The following is a 19,752-nucleotide window of genomic DNA, read 5'->3' as shown; positions in this document are numbered from 1 at the left end:
TCATGGAAGAACATTTGTGAGATGCAGAACAAATGAAAAGATGTTGGAGGAGTGATGACTCCATCTGTCAGCACGGTGGAGGACGTGGTGGCCCAGGCTGCTTTGGTGCTGGTAAAGTGGGAGATTTGTACATAGTTGATTGAGTAAGAAAGGCTATCACTCCACTTTACAACACCATGCTGTACCCTGTGGACAGCACTTGACTGGAGCCAACTTCATCCTCCAACAGGATAATGAGCCAAAGCACAGCTCCAAACTGTGAAGAAGTATGGAAGCAGTCAGCTGGTATTCTGTCTATAATGGAGTGGCCAGTGCAGTCACCAGATCTGAACCCTGTTGAGATGATGTGGGAGCAGCCTGTTTCCTTTAAATGGGACATTTCTTTTTCTTCAGATTACCTCAACAAACTGACAGCTACAAAGCCAAAGGCCTGCAGGGCTGGAATTGCTGCAAATGGAGGATCCTCTGATGGAAGCAAAGTTTGACCGACAAAATTATGACAAGTAAAAATCATTCTCACCATGTCAATGTTTCCACTATTTTTCTAGTCATTTAGCAACTCATTTGATGAGTTAAAGAGTTTTCATGGAAAAGTGGAATTTTTTGGGTGACCACAAACTTTTGAGCAGTTGTGTATTGTGCCTCCCCTAACAATAGCTCAGTATACACAGTAGGTTGCATACCCTCTCTTCATCTGCGTTCTTGTGCAAAATCTATTCTGGGATACAGGGCTACACCAAGTCCACTCTTACAGTGTATACTTGATTAAAACCACAGACCCAGATATGGCACTGTCCAGTAAATCAAAGCAGAATATCACGCCTGCAGGTATTCAGCCATGATACACAGAACAGAACAGGAAGTTGTCAAAATATTACAGAAATGTGTCCCATTGTTTTTCCTGTCCCCAAAAATAATGCAACACATTTAATTTGACTTTTATTGCATATCCATGCACATTTATATATGCACCCATATCCCAATATCCCTCACTAATTTTGAGTAGTGTATATACACATACAGGTGCATCTCAAAAAATTAGAACATCTTGCAAAAGTTATTTTTTTCCTTAACTCAATTCAAAAAGTGAAACTTTCATATATTCTAGATTCAGTCCACATAAAGTGAAATATTTCAAGCCTTTTTTTGTTTTAATTTTGATGATTATGTCTGACAGCTCATGAAAATCAAAAATCCAGTATCTCAAAATATTAGAATTTTACATGAGAGCAATCAAAAAAAGGATTTATAATACAGAAATGTCATCCCTCTGAAAAGTATGTTCATGTATGCACTCAGTACTTGGTTGGGGCTCCTTTTGCATGAGTTACTGCATCAATGCGTGTTTCATGGAGGCGATCAGCCTGTGGCACTGCTGAGCTGTTATGGAAGCCCAGGTTGCTTTGATATTGTTGGTCTGGTGTCTCTCATCTTCCTCTCGATAATTCCCTATAGATTCTCTATGGGGTTCAGGTCAGGTGAGTTGGCTGGCCAATCAAGCACTGTAATACCATGGTCAGCAAACCAGTTACTAGTAGTTTTGGCACTGTAGGCAGGTGCTAAGTCCTGCTGGAAAAGCATTCATGAGTGTGGCAGCGACCCTCCCTCTTCTTGCCACGGCCCGACCTCGGCCACTGCTGGCTTTCTGAAATGACCGTTAGTCGACCATTTCATTAAAGACAAGAGGGAGAGTGTGTATGTGCGTGTATTAATGAAAAATGGAACCAAACTGCCCGTACAGGTCAACATACTTTACTGTTAAAGTGGAATTTGATTCTTATAAAAGAAGTTGTCGTGAGTATAGCTGGAAAATACCTGAGTTCACGCCCTCCCCCAACAGACCCCGCTGTGAATACCTGCACCAGACACTGAAATTACTTACTTAAATGTAATTATATATTTTAATTAAGGTTATTTTGTAACTATTATATGACAAGTTATATCATCAAATCAATTACAGTTACATAGATTGTTATAGAGGGCCGCAACTGTGAAGTCTGGTCTAAATGCCATTTCAGTAAAATACCATTATGTGTTTTTTTGTATTTGTCCGTACTTTACAGATACAGAGTTCCAGGTCCTAAAAATGTCATTTTCCCTGCCCAGATATCAGACAGTCTCTCATAGTACATACGGTATCATTAGTTACATTTTATTTTCTATTTACATCCAATTTGTTATATAAATATAATACATCATTTCCAGAAAAGCTGTCCAGTCAATGCATACAAGAGCTCAATCACAATATGGTGAGGTTGAACACACAGGTTATGGGGAATGCTGATTGGATAGGTGGGACTCTAGAAAATCAACTGCATGCATATGAGGCAATATGGGTAGTGTGTTGCACTGATGGAGAACGGGCAGTATTATGGGGCGCAGTCATCAGCCTCTTACGAACACTTCAGGAGGAGCTGGAGACCCGGAGAGAAAACAGCTGGATTGTGAGTTGAGGTGTACAATATTCAGGATGTAAACAGCTCTTGTTAGAATGCCATGGTAAGTGACATTTGTAACTACTATCAGTCAACTGAGGAATTTTTTCGCATCTCATTTCAGCATATTTACAGATTGAAGTTGTTGTCTGTTACATCAGACAGCATCAGTCTATGAGTCTGGAGCCATTCCAGCTGAACTGGAAAAAAACACACAAACTGATTCCCCAGTGATGAAAGTATTCTTGTGATGTAGCTCAATGTGGCCATACACCTTGTTCAGAATAAGAGCAGAAGTTTGTCTCCGACTTTGCTTTAAGGCTTAAGATCAGAGGCAGCATTCTGGTCTACCTGTATCTGCTTCTGTTAGCGTCCAAACAAATATTTGAGATGCTGGTGAAAGGTGAGTGAAACAGGGTGGGTGCAGACAGGAGAGGTACAAAGGGATGGATGGTAGGAGGGTAAACCTGTGTGCTGATGAGAGGGCCTCGTACAGAAAAAGTAACATGCAGGTGAAAACTCTTGATGCTTGGCAGATGAAAATAGTTCTGAGGTCCATACACTGCCTGACCACTTCACCTGGAACATCAGCGCATCAACTTCTAGAAACTATAAACTGTTTTCTAATTTACTAATTGATACAAATCATCTGGATTTCCTGCTGTCCCGTATTAATCAAGAAGAACTAGAATGGTCATGTGTGTAGAGGACTCTGCTCAGTGGTTTCTGTGTCCACACACTCCAGGATCTCCTGTCTGCAGGCCATCATGCTCCGTTCAGGCGTTGTTGATGAATATGAGAGCAGGACTTGCTGTCTGCTGACTTGTCTCACACATGGCTCCCTGCTCTGCCGGCTTGGCGAAGACTCTCGGTGTGTTAAGGTTATAGACTCCTGCCTGGAGGAAACATGCTCGCAGAGTCAGACACAGCACCTCTTGAGGCTTCAGCTGCAGCTTGTATTGGGTCTGACCCACCCAGGTGAACGAGCTGTGGACCTCCAGAGTCTCTGGGCTGAAAATGACATGGATGGATGGAGACCTTAGAAAACATGTTCATGATGTCTTTAACTGAGAGTCCACATATGTGCACATATGAGTCCTGCAGTAAACCTTTCCACTGTCAGACAGCAAAATGCCCTCACTGTTTTACAGATTATTGGATATATGTCTGTAAGCCTACATTTATTGGAATTTTACAGCATAGCATTCTGGTTAAGTTTAAGTCTTTCTAATTAAGTTACTTTGTATGGTTGAGCTATGTGATGGCCAGATATTCTTCTGACAGAAATATGTCATAATTATACACAAACTAGAGAAGAGGGGGAAGAAAGAGAAAAGTAGCAAGCCTATAGAATGGTTTGATCTTTGTGGAGAAGGATTCATACTGCAGCAGGATAATGAGCCCAAACACCTCAAAGCTTTACACAACTACTGAAGACTGAATGGGGGACATATCAACAGTCAATTTTTCACTTGGATTGTTAGGCTCATTTCATCATTTGTAATGAAAAACAGTGCTACATTCGAAACAAAGGTAAAATAGAATTATCTGTATATGAGACTTTGGACACTAGTGTGTGTGCATGTATGCATGTGTGCATGTATGCATGTGTGCACGTGTAAACTTACCTGGTGCTTTTGTGCCGCAAGTCTATGATGACATCCACTTGAGCCAAGGAACAGTTGGACAGAGTCAGAGTAACTGGCACCACACAGAGACTAGAGACAGAGAGAAAACCAGTCATGAACCAGCTCCAGCATGTGACATAAAAACTGGACTGATACATTATTGTGTGGTTCGAATAATTTAAAGCTGATTTGATAAAAATGTTGTGATACGATAAAAAAGAGCCATGTTTTATCATTTACTGTGTCTTCATTTATTATTATTATTTATCATTTAAGGAAGGTGTCCTACAGGGTGAAAGTAACTAAAATGGAAGTGATGAAGTTGCACGGGGCTACTATTCATCATTCACAACACCCAGCTGACATTTATAGTTTACAGCGAGCAATTTTACTTACTTTGTTACTTGTTACTAAATTCACTCACACTCCGCAAACTTCCTTCCTTTTATCTCTTTCCTTCTTCTTCTAAAGTAAATCACATTTCTGACAGACTAATGGTGCTCAACAACTCACAGGAAGTCTGCCATTTTGAATTTATAATGAACACTGAGGGCATTTTGGGGCATTTTCAGGGGTCATATTTGAACAAACTCCTCCGAGGGCATTAATCTGATCCTCTTCAAACTTGGTCAGCCTACAGACACACATGCTAACCACAGCAGAAGAAAGAAGAAGAAGAAGAAGAAGAAAAGTTGTAAAGGAAGTTTTATGATCAGGCAAGGGCAAAGAGCTGTGTTCACAATGGTGACACTTTCCAGTGTAGAGTGAAGAGACCTCTGAGTTGAAAGGCGATGCAGAAGTTGCTGCTTTATTTCACTACAAGAATAGGTCTGTTGCATTTTGTCCCATTTGCTAGTGTCTGTGTTTTCGTGGTAGGTAACTCTACATAACTTCCCTACAGAACCTTGGATTACTTTCTAATTTGTCAAAATATGCTGTTATTGTGATGTTAACTGCAGTCAAGATGTATCACTGTTTGGAGCTGGTGTGCTGGCTAGTGTTGTCCTCTGCATGTTAACTGCACGTCCTGAGATCAACAAGAAAAACCTTTCTCCAGAATCACTCACCCCACCTTCAAAGCTCCGATGTTAGTCACTAACAGAATTACCACAGACAGCACAAATCTCTGCCTGTCTGACTGACCTGACTCAATGGATGCCTGCACTATTGTTGTCAAAAATATAAATTCTGAATATTTGAAATGCTTTCTATACTTGTTTCAGCAGAACACCAGTACCAGCAGCACTCTCTCATTCTCCCTTATCTCCAACTGCAAGCTGACACTGCTGCAGATCCCACATAGCCCCGCCTCCTCCCACTCACTCAGTGTGAGCTCAGTAAAGATGACACGTGCTGAGCCTCCACAACCAGTTGTGGTTGACAAAGAAAACAGCAGGATTGCTGTTTGTAAAAACTGCATTTTAGCCAAAAGACCAAGGAAAGAGAAAGGATGAAAGCAGGCCCATATACAAGCTGCATTTGGTGTACAGAGCAGCTCTAACGAGATGTGCTGACACAACAAATCTAGCAAAGCAGCTGAAGGACTGACACGCTGGAGCTGGAACCAGAATTCTTACAGACACATAAACAAAAGAGTAATTTTGGACCTGACAAACATTATAAAATCATTGATTCACAAATGATTTTACAGAAATGACTAACCATTCTACAAGCTCTGTATATGTTTTTTTATGATTTGTCTACATAAAAAAGTTATCAATATGATAATAATAATTTTAGATGTATCAACATCTGTGTGTGTGTGTGCATGTGTGTGCACGTGTGTGTGTGTCCCACCTGTCCAGGACAAATGGATGTGTGTAGGTCTCAGGGTAGTGCAGGTTGGTTTTGACCAGCTGGGACAGCTCTGCAGAGGGCAGGACGACTGGAGGAGGTATCTCTGATTTAAACTTGAGCAGCACCATCTCCTGAGCTTCCTGCAACAAAAACACACAGACAGACTCAAGCCCCCTTTTAGTTAGAAAATGCGCCACATTTGCAGCCAGGTAAAGGCTACAATCTGCCATCTTGTCTATGTGAAACAGAGGTGTAATATTCCTCCTTTTCAAAAAAGCCGCCACTGGGGTAGGCGTGTGTTTAATGTGTTTAATGTGACGTGACGTGAAGCACGAAGTTGGCCGTGAACAGTGACAAGTGATCTGGTTATTGACGATTCTCTCGGCTTGATGGTTAGCATCTTCCGGATCTCAGCAGCTTTCCAGTTGCTCATCTTGATGTCCGCGGATGAAGTGATGAACTGACTGCTGTGATCAGCTGTTTCCTGCTTTTAAAACTCCCAGCTGTGGGTCACACAACAGTGCACGTCATCGACACCTCCGCCCAGTCACGCAATTGCCAGAACATCGACGCCTTGGATTTACATAGCAATGGAGGCGGCAAAAAGTGTACCCTCTGAGGCGTCATATTGGCAGACCAAAACAGACCCCCAATAAGCTGCGGTCTGTCTAAATTCATGGACCTAGCCACAAAAAGGACAGCCAAATTGGCGGGTTGCTGTCCAGTATAAAAACGCTTTCAGAGTCACAGTGCACAACACGTGCTCTGACCTCCACCTAATCAATCAAACACTCTATAAAATGAAGCCCAGCTGAGATATCACAACAGATTTGAAGTCTAAAGCTGCTCATTCTGTATTATTTTAAAGATGGTGGATTGTCTTAATGGCAAGATTATTATTTGTCTGGATATGTACAAGTCTAAAACCAAGAAGCAGATTATCTGCAAGGGCACATGCTTTCATTTATATATATATATAGATATATATATACACACATATATACACACACATATATATAGATATATGTGTATGTATGTATGTATGTATGTATGTATGTATGTATGTATGTATGTATAGATAGATAGATAGATAGATAGATAGATAGATAGATAGATAGATAGATAGATATAGTTATAGATATAGATATATATAGATATATGCGTGCACATACTGTACCTCTCTGGGAGTCAGAGAACTGGCCTCTTTGCCAATGGTCTGCAGTGCCACATGGAGCTGGCCCTCTAGGATCAGCTGCTTGTTGTCCTCAACCACATACGCCTGTAAAGACACACATCAAAAACTGTGCTGCTCTCTGTTTTCTTTGGTTAGATCTAACCAATGTGGTTTATCCATAGTCTATAGAACACAACATCTATATCACTAAGGAAAGCCAACATTGGGCCCTTTCTGACATTCTGGCTTCATTAAGCCTGACACTGTGGTTCTGTTATATGTACCTTCCAGATGACGATAACGTTGAGGTCCAGCTCATTACACTTCCTGACAATGTTAGTGATGTCAGAAGCTCTGTCCTCAGCGGAGACACAGCTCTGACTCTTGCTGCTGCATGATGTTCTGGATGATGGCACATCCAATCGCTGAGACTCTGACGTCCGACAGCCACGGAAGAAGAAATCTCCACAGGGTGTGGAGGAACTGATGATCTACACAGAGGGAGCAGCAAGAGGTGAGGGGGAGGCAGATGGGGTAGAGAGCAGAAACTACACAGAAGGAACACACAGACCATGGACTGTTACCATCATCACCTCCATACCGGCAATGTTGAGCTTTTCATCATCCTCCACCATCCGTTACCTGTGCACTGCCACAAGCTCATCGCAACAGCTACAGACTCAAAAAACTTTATTTCTTCATGAATAAAGTTGTACTAGGTAGCCCATTAGTAAGTACCTGTGTACCAATTATTACATGTTCTCCACAGGCGACAACCTCCAGGACTAGAAAAATGAAGCCAACTTAAAGTACCAAAAACTAGAGTTCCTACAAAAGTGAGTCAACCCCCACAAGACCCTGATCCTTTGGAGATCAGATGACAAATCATTACAGTTCTTTTACATAAAGAAATTACAAAGAATGAGAACATAAATAAATTAGAACATATCTGTGAAAAATGACAACATTTTGCTTTTGATTTACCCGTTCATTTCCCAGATTCAGGTCTGTAAAGGTGTATTTCTTTATGGCTTCTGAGGTAGCTAGAAACAACAGACGGAACACAGAGAAATCAGTGCTCATTCAAAACCATACATTGAAACGAAGCAGATTGATGTGGTTTGTTTATTCTGTGGGGTACCTTTGTGGGGCTTGCATCGTGTGGCCCTAAAACACAGCTTGGCTCTTTCTCTGCTGGTGAGTTTACAGTCTGGATGGGAAGAGGGCAGACAGAGAGAGGCTGTGATTGATACTGACATCAAACAGGTTTGTCTTGGGGAAAACATCATGTGTGAGCTCTGTATAGAGAGACTATAGAGGGCTGTAATAGCCCATGTATTCATGCCAGATGGTGGTGGTATGTGTTCACGGTTGAATGCGGACAGACAACACAATGTGTAGACATTGACACGCTGGTAAACGTTTCAGAAAAGTTCATGGTGACTACTGACAGTTCTGTTCATTATGAAGACTGTGTGATGTTGAAAGTTCCCAAAAAAAAGTTATATAAGTGGACCCTGTGAGTTGGGCTTTATTTATATGAGAAGAAATATGTACTACGGCCATTTTGCAAGATTTCTTTCTGTTTGCCATCAATTATTTATTGATTTTAAGGAAGGGGAAGCATCATCACAGTCACAGAACTGACACATGGCAAACAAGGCAAAGTGTGACACACCAGGCCTGTTTCTGCACTATGTAACTTGTAATGTTTTACTGCAGTACATCACACACAGCACCAACTATCAGCAATTTTGGTGAAACTGGATCGTATTTTATGGACACATTTTTTTTCTGATACTCCCTCTGATATGCTCAGGCTGCTCTGCCTCAACTCTCTGTGATTCACGGAGAGTTTTCCTGAAGGTAACCTGTAACTGCTGCTTAGTGTAGCTACAATTTTAGTTTTAGTTACACTTTTAGTTGTTTGCAACATCTTCATTAAAAGAAATGTGCAGACACTGACAACAGACGACATGCTGGATTTTGTTCCTGTTGAATAGTAAGCACAGTTAGCTACTTGCTAAGTTATATGTCTTGTGTTTTTGCATTTCTTGATGTTTGGCTACATTGAAAAAGTAAAGTTTGTGCCAGACCCACCTTTATCCTTGGCTGGGTTGATGCACTTGTGGAGGCGCCAGTGTTGACTGCTGCTGGACACCTGTACGATGTGGAACTCACGCATGCCAGCTTCACTCTAGGAGCCGAGAGTATTAAAACAAGGCTTGAACAGTGATATGTTGTTTAACTTGACAGCAAGAGCAAACAGGTGCATACGTTGTGTATTGGAGGTATGTTGCATGCTGTGTATCTCACCGTATTGATGTTCTCCACATCAATAAAGACCAGTGTTCCACCACCCCCTTTATCATCCAGACTGTGATGGGGGGGAACACAGCTGCGGCAGGCCGACGCCTGCACACTCAGAGACCGACTGGCACAGATAAACACTGTGTGACGTAACACCCGATGACTTCACATGAAGAGAGAGAAACAGAAATAGATGATTGAGATGGGTTGTCTGCACATGATAAGCATTCTGAGCTGCACTCACTGCTGAGTTAGTGCAGTGTCAATGAAGAGGCTTCAGACATCATATCTTAGATCAGTAGCTAAGTTATGACAGAACTGTTCAATTCATGCATGATAAATTCATTTTAAATGCTACCTATACTATATTTCCTGCTGTCAGTCATAATCTGTTTAGGATTATCTTGAGGCAGTAGAGACCAAACATGTCGCTCCTGACTATTAGTTTATTACCTTTAATACAACAGAGCTTAAAGCTGCTGTAAGTGCTTTATTTCTACTTTAATGAGTTTCAAATAGCTCTATGTATATTCCAACAGTAATCACTGTTAGAGAGAGTTTGGTCAGTAACCCACATCTCTCCTTCCCCTGCTCATGTAGTAAAAGAGAAAAGAAATGTTCTGGTATCCCTGCCCACTTTATCCAATCAGGACAGAGAACTCCATAAAGATGTGGTCCTGTCTGCACGGAGAACAGGCAGAGAGCAAGATCCTCCTGTTCTGGTACCTACACTGGCAATAGTGGAAGAGGGGAAAGCTACCAATTCCAGTACTCCTGGTGACGACTTATACTACCAAACAGGCCAAACGAAGAAGAAGAAGAAGAGGCAAAGACAGCTGCCTCGAAGAAAAGAAAGGAGTCGGGCAAGCGTGGTGACATAGAGACGAGGGAGGGGAGTGCTACCTGCAAAACGGACAGGGAGTTAGCTACAGTAAAATGACAACAACACTTACAGCAGCTTTAAGTTATACTTTGACACTAATGGCGATGGACAGTTGGCTAACTTTTTAAAGGGACGGCCCAATGACAGGAATCCCCAGCCCCACTCCAACAACCAACACACACACACCTATGAACGTCTCCCAGGACACTGTTGCATACTTCAGGTGTGTGCAATGTGTCTCTACGATCCTCTTGCTCTTCCTTGCCTGAACATTACTACTTGTCACTTTGAGTATAGGCTGCAATTAAATGTAGAATAGAGTATGTATTCATGGATTTATCCATACACAGTACAGTCAGGCTGTCATGGTCAGGGCCATAGCTTCTAACTCACACAAACCTCAGGCAGATAAAGGATCAATGACTCAGGCAGACAAGACTGTTCTGTAAAGTTAACCTAGTGCTTGGGGTGCCAGTTAGGTCAGTGCCTAACAATTTTAGTCAGAGTCAAAGTTTGGAGACAACCACACACAGGAGTCAAGCATAGAGCAGAAAAACATGTGACCCAAAGCACCATTAAACATGGGCTGAATAAACTCACCAATGCAAAGGCAAATTCGAGGCAAAATGTGTATGTACACGACAGGCGCAGGCAAAACAATAGACAAACAATGCAGGCTTAAGAGTCCATAAAGCCACAGATTATTCCCAAAAAAATCCAGTCTTCATTTTCCTTCAGACCACCAATCCGTGAAACAAAAGTAACTTTTCACTTTTCACAGTTTGTTCAGTTCCATTCAGATCAATGCTTTAGAAATCAGTTGAGTGCAGTGCAGTTCAAAACTAAAAATAACTCAGGAGGAAAGAATAAGGAAACACAAAGAGGCTTATGGTTTTTAGAGATCTCTAGAGAGTGTCAATACCAGTCCGTGTTTTCTGTACAAAGAAGTTACACCACTGCTGTTAAGAGATCTCTAAGGTTCGTGGACTCCTCCTGCCCGGAGGTAATGACCAGAAGCCACAACAAGAAACAGTGATGGTGCGATATGGGACGAACCAAAGTGTAATAAACCTCCAGTGGTAGGGATAACAGATAGCTACAGTCCAACATGATAAAGATACTAAGATGTTGCTGTGCTTTCACATTATTTAAAAAAAATGAAAAAATACCTGAATTGACAGAGTCAGTTGCAAATGATATATAAGCTTAACTGGCTGAGCAGTGAAAGGTTTACATGAAAAACCTTTGTAAAACAACAAGTCCAGGAACTCGTAAATACATTTATGAATTTTAAAAGAGAAAATAACCCCCTCCTACCACAAGCACATTATCCTCTGCAATCAGGCTGGTGGCCCCCTAATGGAGGGAAGGAACAATCGTGGTAATACACAAAGACTAAATGGCAACCGACAAATACGAACGGCTGTTTTAGCTTAACAACTTTGTTACTCATATTACACATCCAGACCAGACAAGATTGTTTGGAGAGGAAATAAATCTTCTGATGTGATCACACCATCATGTTCTGACCAATCACTACTCAGTAGTCATTACTACATGAGTACTCAGTACTCATGGGGAGGACCATGCCCATCTTCCCACCTGTAGTTTCCTAAGTGCATCTTGCACAGTTGTGACATTATAATAGAAAGACTGACATATAAACACCTGGCGAAATGCTGTAAACGGCTTCTCTTATCGTGCCTGCTACAAAAAGTGTCTCCAGGATCCAAGAGCATTGCTTTTGTATGTACTGTTGCATGACTGGCGTTTAAATGGATGAAAAGGAGATGTGCAGGAGGGAAAAATGAGAGTGAAAACTCCATCCACCATGGACAACGTGCAGAGTGTCTATTTAATTCATCATTTTTTATGTACCAGCATGAAATTAAGATTAAGTTTTGTTTCTCTCCTTCACTCACTCTCAGACTGTCTGCTTATACTGCTTATACTCTCAGACTGTCTGCTTATACTGCTTATACTCTCAGACTGTCTGCTTATACGGGCATCGAACATTTCAGGAAATGTTCGATGCCTGTCCTATTTAATATGTTTGGCAATCGGGGCTGTTTATTGTGTGAATTAACCCAGGCACAAGGTCATTGTACCTGGGTTACATGATGGGCTACATGACAAACTGTGTGCATGATTCTATGGCTATGCTTCCGGTCTGGCATTTTGCTCAGGTGTGTCTGAGCTCTTAGTGCCATAAGTCACGGGTTGGTACATATATAGATTTCCTTTAGCTATTTATTTTGAGATTTTCCTTTGTGATACAGGCTACGAATGACTATGTGTAAAATAGTGGTCTACACCTTTTAATCATATTATGCATGCCCTTAAACCAATTCACATCCCTTTAACTTTTACCTGATTTTGTTTCCTTTGTCTGTGCTCTCGTAGTAGAAGAGGAAATTGATTTCATGGACTCCTTCCTGGTCGGGTCCTCTGAGCCAGAGAGGAAGCTGGGTAGACTCCCCCGGTTGCAGTGTGCTGCCATCTATTGGGATGTCTATCACACCGGATGGCTGGCTGAAATCCTCAGCTGACACTAACATCTCAGATGCCGCTGAGCCTGACTGAGGGGGTGTGGCCAAGGTTTTATACGCAGAGTTGTTTTCAGCTGAGGTCGGGCTGACGGGTGTAAGAGGTGTTGTGGCCTGGCTGCCAAAGGTGAAGAAGTCGGGGTGTGTGGACACCACTCGAAGGCCGCACAAGGCAACACTGCTAACATTACAGAACTCAACGTAGGCCTTTCGGATCTCACCACACAGCAGAGCAGTGGGAAACTGCAGGAAGAAGACCTTACACACAGACACACAAGATGATTACCAGGCAGCATTGGCATAATTGCATAACCTTCTTTAGCATGTTGTTTTGGCATGATGACTACAATGCGATCTTGAGTCTTCAAAATATGATCTATAAGTTTGTGGAAAATGTTACTGGGAAAAACTTAATCTTGCTTTTTAGGGAAAATGCCTTGATTTGACACAAGCTGCATGGCCAGACCTGTTAAGACCGGTACTCTTTCCATCAAATTTAGATCCAATTCAAGATTCTTGTGATCACTTTTAAAGCACTGCATATGTAGTCACCTGACTACATTAGAGATCTACTGCAGCACTACACTATGATCAGTATGTCTCTGAAGATTTGGGATCAAGGTTTGTTTTGTGTTCCTCACCACTCCTTCACACTGTATCCCAAACATGAAAGATCAGAGCCATGGCGACCAGTCAGTGTTCAGTGATGAGGCAACTGCTGCCGCATGTCCAACAGAGGTGCGAAGGCCTGTTCAACACTGATTGCAGTTTTAATAGTTTTTTTTGTTTTTTTACTATCTAGTACATACTGTTTGTCTTTGTAAAGTCTACTTTTAAAATGGGCTATATAACATAATACTTAAACTACAATTATAGTGGATGACATTGTGCTGTTATTCAGGCAGGGCAGGAGCTCGGCTCCTATTAGACTAAACCTCTTAAAAGTCTAGCTGTTGGACAGGAAACTATCTATTTTTATCATAATCAACTATGGTTATGGCTTGGTATTTAAAGTAAACAGAATAGTTCAACATTAAGGGAAAATATGCTCATTGCCTTTCTCTCCGAGAGTTAGACAACAACATGGATCACACTTTCATATCTGAATGTTAAATATAAAGCTGGAGCCAGGAGATGATTAGCTTTTAGGTTTAAAGATTTTGCCATGTTCATTTTGTGTGTCTTGTACCACCTTATGTCCCTTTCATTCCCCAGGCACATTTTAAAGGCTTCCTTCTAGATTAACAATCAGATATAAACACTATATTATAAGACTTTTTCATCAGTAATAATTTCAGTACTGTAGTAGTAAGGTGCATTGGAACTGTGGCTAAAATAAGTATTTTAGAATAATGAGCACTGCTTTATTATTTCTATTTGGAACTTCTCAGAGAAATTCAACCGCTGCCTCTGAAAGACACCATTAAAAGACAGCTGAGATCATGCTTAATTTTCTCAGTTCACAACTATCAGTCTTTATATTGAATGTGAAATGGCATTCCTGATAGGAAAGGGTGCCAGGTGTGCATTGGGCAATTATATTACGCAGGAGGATCTTAGAAGTAAATGCATTTAACGATATTATTAGCACGTCATTAACATTCGTCTTTAGATATGATACATTCTGCTAGCATTGCAGGACTGAATTACTGTAAGTGACAGTCAGTGAGTCAATGGTACCTCCATTAGGGGCATGGGGGATGTTATGATGAGATTCAGCCGTTGATCAGGACCATGTCGAACCGTCATCTTGTCCTCTTTGGTCTGATTGAGTCGAGGGCCCTGGATCTTTAGGTCCTGTTTGCCATGAACCACCATCAAATCAAATGTCTGCTGGCCTATAGACAGGAGGGAATCCACACTGTGTATTAGTGTGGCAGCAAAACACAAAACATCCTGAATAATCTGTCACTGGAATTATTTACATCTTTAATAAATGTTTTCTCTAAAAAAAAATGAGTAGTGATACTACAGAAGCCAACAATAATTAATGCAAGTACACGTGCATTACCTTCACTGTTGGGAGCTATCTCTCCAGAAGAGGCTGCAGCTAGGTTGTACACCACACCCACAATGTTCAGTTGGCCTGTTCTGTGCGGCAGCAGCCTGAGTCGAGCCTAAGACCCAAGGTCACAGTGACTCTTAGCAGCACATAACAACATAACAAGATTTGTGTTCTTCAAGGAGCATGATGTGAACCAAAGAACGTACAGCCTTACATTCTAATCTCTCCTCATGCATTTTTATGAACCATGTGAGCAGGTTTTCTGAGCACCTTCCATCTATACATGCATGCCCTCACATCTCCTGGAGATAGCTCATTAGTTGGCCAGCTGTTCATGCATTCTAGTTTCTCTGTGACTTCTTACATGTGAGCATGTGCAGGACAAAGACTTCTGTTGTGAGGGGAGTTATGGTGTGAAATCAGAGTGCGTAGAGAGTTAATTAGCAGTGCGTTCTTACAGTCAAAATAATTGCAGGGTTTATAAAATAAGTCTCACATTAAGTCAGTTTCTGACTTAATGTTTCAATTATGTTTGTCCTGTTTCTTGGTTTTCAATTTTTTTATGCTATTTCATCACTAACTTCACTTCTGGGAATATTTTACGCAAGAAATCAACTGTGTAGATTTCAAATATGTGCAGTTATACTAAAATTGATGGCGAATGGAAAATATGCCCCAATTTTTTCGGAAATACACTTTATAATAGCGTAAATGGCCAGAGGCAAATCCTCCTGACTATTTTTATTCTCAGTAGCTTCCTCAGCCCAGAAGCCTGAGGAATGGAGCATATTTTCCATTCACCATGAATTGTACTACAACAACAAGCCATATTTAAAATCTACACAGTTGATATCTTGTGCAAAATATTCAGAGAAGTGAGGTATTCAAAATTAAATTGAACTGAATTACCATGAAATATATTCAATTAAAGAGTAGCATATCCTGCTCATAAAGACTCTGCACTTTCATTAATGGTCAACAGTCCACAGTTAAGCTTCAGTGTGTCTCTTGAGCACCTTACCATTTTGGTCTCCTCTGGACCCATATGAAACTCCTGGATGACTTCGGTGGTGACAATGTCATCTTTCTGTGTCATCTGCGAGAGTAAACATATTAAAGAGAACATTAAAATCATAGATTTGGTTTTTATTCAGACTATCTACCAAACTGAATAAAAATCACTATTTCTCCAAGGATATATGCCCCCCACCCCTAGAGCCAGGGTCTCCTCATTGGTGATGGCCAACTCTTCAGTCGTTTTCTCCTTCGATGGAGGCACATCATCAGCAGTGAACTGCCAGAGGAGTGAGAGGTTGGAAAGAGCCAGAGAAACCTTCAGAGGGTTTCTGAATGTCACCTCCACTATAATTGGTTCTGCAGAGACACAGGCAAAAAGAGGGCTGTACTTAGGTGTAGACTAAAACTAAGTCATAGTCTAGGTATCATTTTGAATACAGTCCCACTGTCAGCTGAGGATCTCTTACCCTCCACCACAGCCAGTGGGTGGCGTTGGTTGTCTGTCTGGCTGTTCAGGCAGCACTGGGTGGGCTGGAAGTTTACTGGGACAATCCCTCGGTTGGCAGCAGCCACAAGCTGCTCCTCTAAGTGGCACCACATGGCTGCCAAATCCTGGTCATACTCCTGGTCCAGGGACACATGAGTGGCTGCCTGCTTTTCCCCTGCACACAAATAATTGGGATCAAAAACTGATGATTTATTGTTCAATATAATAATAATAATAATAATAATAATAATAATAATAATAATAAAAACAACAACAACAACAACAACAACAACAACAACAATAGTTGACAGTATTTGCTTTTTCATGTTTACACATGACACACAATCTTTGCACAAATGCACCTCAGTAGTGGAAGCTGCTTTGATTTCTCAAATCAAACATACGAGAGGGGTTTGTGGTCATCCAAACATGGTATGTACAATGTTTGGTGAAGATTGGGTGAATATGTAGAATAGGAAGTCATTCATTAAACAAGCTTTCATTAAACCAGCCTTGGGGCATTTCCACTGGTTTGGGATTTTTGTGGACTAAACTGAATTTGCCAGCTCTGGATGTAGTGGCTCAGTTGGGTGCGTTTGTCATGCATTTCAGTCATTCATATCTACGGCAATATCTTAAATAGCTGAATTGTTGACCCCTAAAATCAGTATTGCATTGGCCTCAAAAACACAGTCAGCTGTTGTAAATGCTGGAAATCTGTCAGGATGCCATTAAGGGTGTTTTCACATTAAATATGATTGTTGTGTACAATGACAGAGTATGATTGCATCCTTCCTCATTTTTCTATCGAGAAGAATCCATTGATCTAATGTGACTGAACTTGTCTTAACAACTGAACAATTAATGAATTTCTATGAAAAAGTTGTGGCTTCTTCAAGCAATAAAGTGTTGGAAAATGGTGCGATAGGACTCTCGAAATCATGTTGAGAATGGAGAATTTGTGGATGGGGTGAGTGCCCCTTTTTATGCTTGAGCCCCCGCCACCCAAAATGTCAGTGCACATCCCTGCTGCATCCCATAGTGAATATACACAAAAGTGCTGTGTCTGTATATGTTATGCATGAAAATCCCTGAGGAAGAGCCCAAAGCAAATAGTCAAAGGTTTTGGAATAGATCACAAATTACTAATCAGGTTTTACCTTCTGCAAGGCGGCGTTCATGTCCGAAGTAGACCCTTGTGGTTGAGCAGTGGATGCAGGGCAGTGGCAACTGGGGAAGACTGACTTCATTTCCCTCTATCACACTCTGAAAAACAAAAAACTTGGTTATTTATGTGTCGACTTAATTTTTTCCGCCACTGCACCTATTTTTATTTTCTTTAATTTTCTTTTCTTTTTGTTTTTATGGCTTTATTGACAGGACAGCTCAGAGAGGTGACAGTAAATAGGATGAGAGAGGGGGGATGACATGCAGCAAAGGGCCATAGGGCGTACTCGAACACTGGGCTGCTGCAGCAGGGGGAAGGGTCTATGTGCATGGGATGCACGCTCTACCAACTATATGATAGTTGGGAAAAGGAAAAAGCTGATAGCTGATTAATCGACACATATATATACATATACACATATATACATATATATACATATACACATATATACATATATATACATATACACATATACATATACACACATATATATATACATACATATATATATACATACACATACATATATATATACACATATACATATATACATATATATACACATACATATATATACATATATATACACATATACATATATATACACATATACATATATATACATATATACATATATATACATATATATACACACATACACACACATATATACATATATACACATACATACACATATATACACATACATACACATATATATACACATATATACACATAAATATACACAATTAATTTGCAATTATTTGTTGATGGTGAAAGCTGGACAGGTACAACATAGTCATCTATATTTGTATTTTAAATGTTTTAATTTCTTTTTTTTTTTTAAACATTACACCTTCAAAATTTAACAATCTTTGGTATTAACTTTATCAGAACTGTTGAACTGAACATTAGGGCCCTCTCTCTCTCCCCCTAGTCCCTCCCACCCTCTCAGGCTTTATAACGTTAGTAAAGTAGAGTTACTTTAGAGATGTTCAGGACACAGTCTTTAATTTGAGTTGTAAAGCTAGCAGTAGCTGTCTGTTTGATATCAAGACACAAGATCTGGAAACGTGTGATTTAGTGGATTACATTGTTGGAATCTGTTCCATTTACAATGGAAGATGCACTGTTCTGTGGCTGAACTGGCCAGGATTACTTCTGTTGTTTGCCCGTTACATTGTTAAATGTTGTTAATGTTGGTGCATATTCCCGGGGTAAGGAGGATCCTAATGTGTGTGATTTCATTTAATGAATGGATGGATAGTTACGTGGCTGGATTATTTGGAAGAGAGAACACCACATTGGTAAGTACAGTATGAAGTACCGTAACGTTAACGGAATGGTTTATGATCCTGCCTGCCTGGCTGTCTTCAGTGCCCTGTCCCTATCATGGACAAGGGGATAGTGTTGCATTATATATTTGATACTAGATAACTTTCTGAGAGAATAAACTGAAAACGGGTCAGCTACGAGACTAGATATGACTTGAATGCCACACTTATCAGCCTCCGGTAAAATCAGCTGTTCCAACGTTTAATGTTACCTCAGGACCGCAAAGATTTAATTGTTGCCCTTGTTTTCTAAGCCTATCAGCAGAGTATTGCGTGGAAGGTATTTCATGGAGTGGAGAATTACTTTATGGGAAAAATAGCTCTGATGTAAAGTTAGTCTCTTAGTCTACATTGAAAAACCTGACATTAAATAAAGTCTGTTGTGCATGTATGGCTGCTGCATATCTAAGGTTAACGTACAGCAGTCACCTGTCTGTGTCAATTTGTATACTTTAGATTAAGAGGGACAGGGAGATAAAGAGGAATTAGATATTTTCAGCAGAAGTGGCCCTCAAATGATGATGATTGACTCAACATATCCTCCATGCAAAATGGTGACGTACTCCCACGCAGTCGGTGGAGGCTGCGCAGCCATTGGCAACTATCGGAGTCAAGTTCAGCCGATAACAATAGTTTGTAAAAGGTCCCATCAGCGCTGATTAATCAGCCAAACCAATTAATCGGTCGAGAGGTAACTGAGCTACCGGGCACCCCCAATTTTTATCATTTTCATTTCATTCATTCATTTATTATGATTATCCATTTTGAGAGTGCCATTATGATAAACATATTTAAATGTGATATTATTGCATGGTGATCAAGCTTTTCTTGTTTTGGAGATGAACTAACAAAATTCTCCCCAGCTGGCCCTGTACAGCCCCCCCCCCCCCCCCCCCCCCCCCCCCCCCACAGGTGTACTCCTGTGTAGAAGAGTCCCCTCCAGTCGTCTCAATTAATTTTTTTTCTTC

At 40.8% G+C, this 19,752-nt stretch overlaps 1 protein-coding gene across 1 annotated transcript in view; it reads right to left on the bottom strand.

The window, feature by feature from the left end:
* Window positions 1–1,736: 1,736 nt before the first annotated feature.
* The window catches only part of trappc8 (trafficking protein particle complex subunit 8), a 43,799-nt gene continuing 25,783 nt past the window's right edge, over window positions 1,737–19,752 (bottom strand). The window contains exons 14-29 of the mRNA XM_073476102.1: window positions 17,443–17,548; window positions 16,263–16,457; window positions 15,989–16,152; window positions 15,800–15,874; window positions 14,785–14,890; window positions 14,454–14,611; window positions 12,598–13,031; window positions 9,351–9,507; window positions 9,135–9,231; window positions 8,176–8,244; window positions 8,019–8,077; window positions 7,319–7,525; window positions 7,038–7,139; window positions 5,861–6,000; window positions 4,064–4,153; window positions 1,737–3,446 (exon numbers count right to left, since the gene is read on the bottom strand). Coding sequence (XP_073332203.1) covers window positions 3,212–3,446; window positions 4,064–4,153; window positions 5,861–6,000; window positions 7,038–7,139; window positions 7,319–7,525; window positions 8,019–8,077; window positions 8,176–8,244; window positions 9,135–9,231; window positions 9,351–9,507; window positions 12,598–13,031; window positions 14,454–14,611; window positions 14,785–14,890; window positions 15,800–15,874; window positions 15,989–16,152; window positions 16,263–16,457; window positions 17,443–17,548 — 2,394 coding nt within the window. The 3' untranslated portion in view covers window positions 1,737–3,211. The remainder of the gene's footprint in view (window positions 3,447–4,063; window positions 4,154–5,860; window positions 6,001–7,037; window positions 7,140–7,318; window positions 7,526–8,018; window positions 8,078–8,175; window positions 8,245–9,134; window positions 9,232–9,350; window positions 9,508–12,597; window positions 13,032–14,453; window positions 14,612–14,784; window positions 14,891–15,799; window positions 15,875–15,988; window positions 16,153–16,262; window positions 16,458–17,442; window positions 17,549–19,752) is intronic.

This window comes from Pagrus major, chromosome 11 (genome assembly GCF_040436345.1).
Source record: "Pagrus major chromosome 11, Pma_NU_1.0".
Taxonomy (NCBI): Eukaryota; Metazoa; Chordata; class Actinopteri; order Spariformes; family Sparidae; genus Pagrus; species Pagrus major.
Note: the sequence above shows the minus strand (reverse complement) of the source record. Positions and strands in the feature narration are given on the sequence as shown.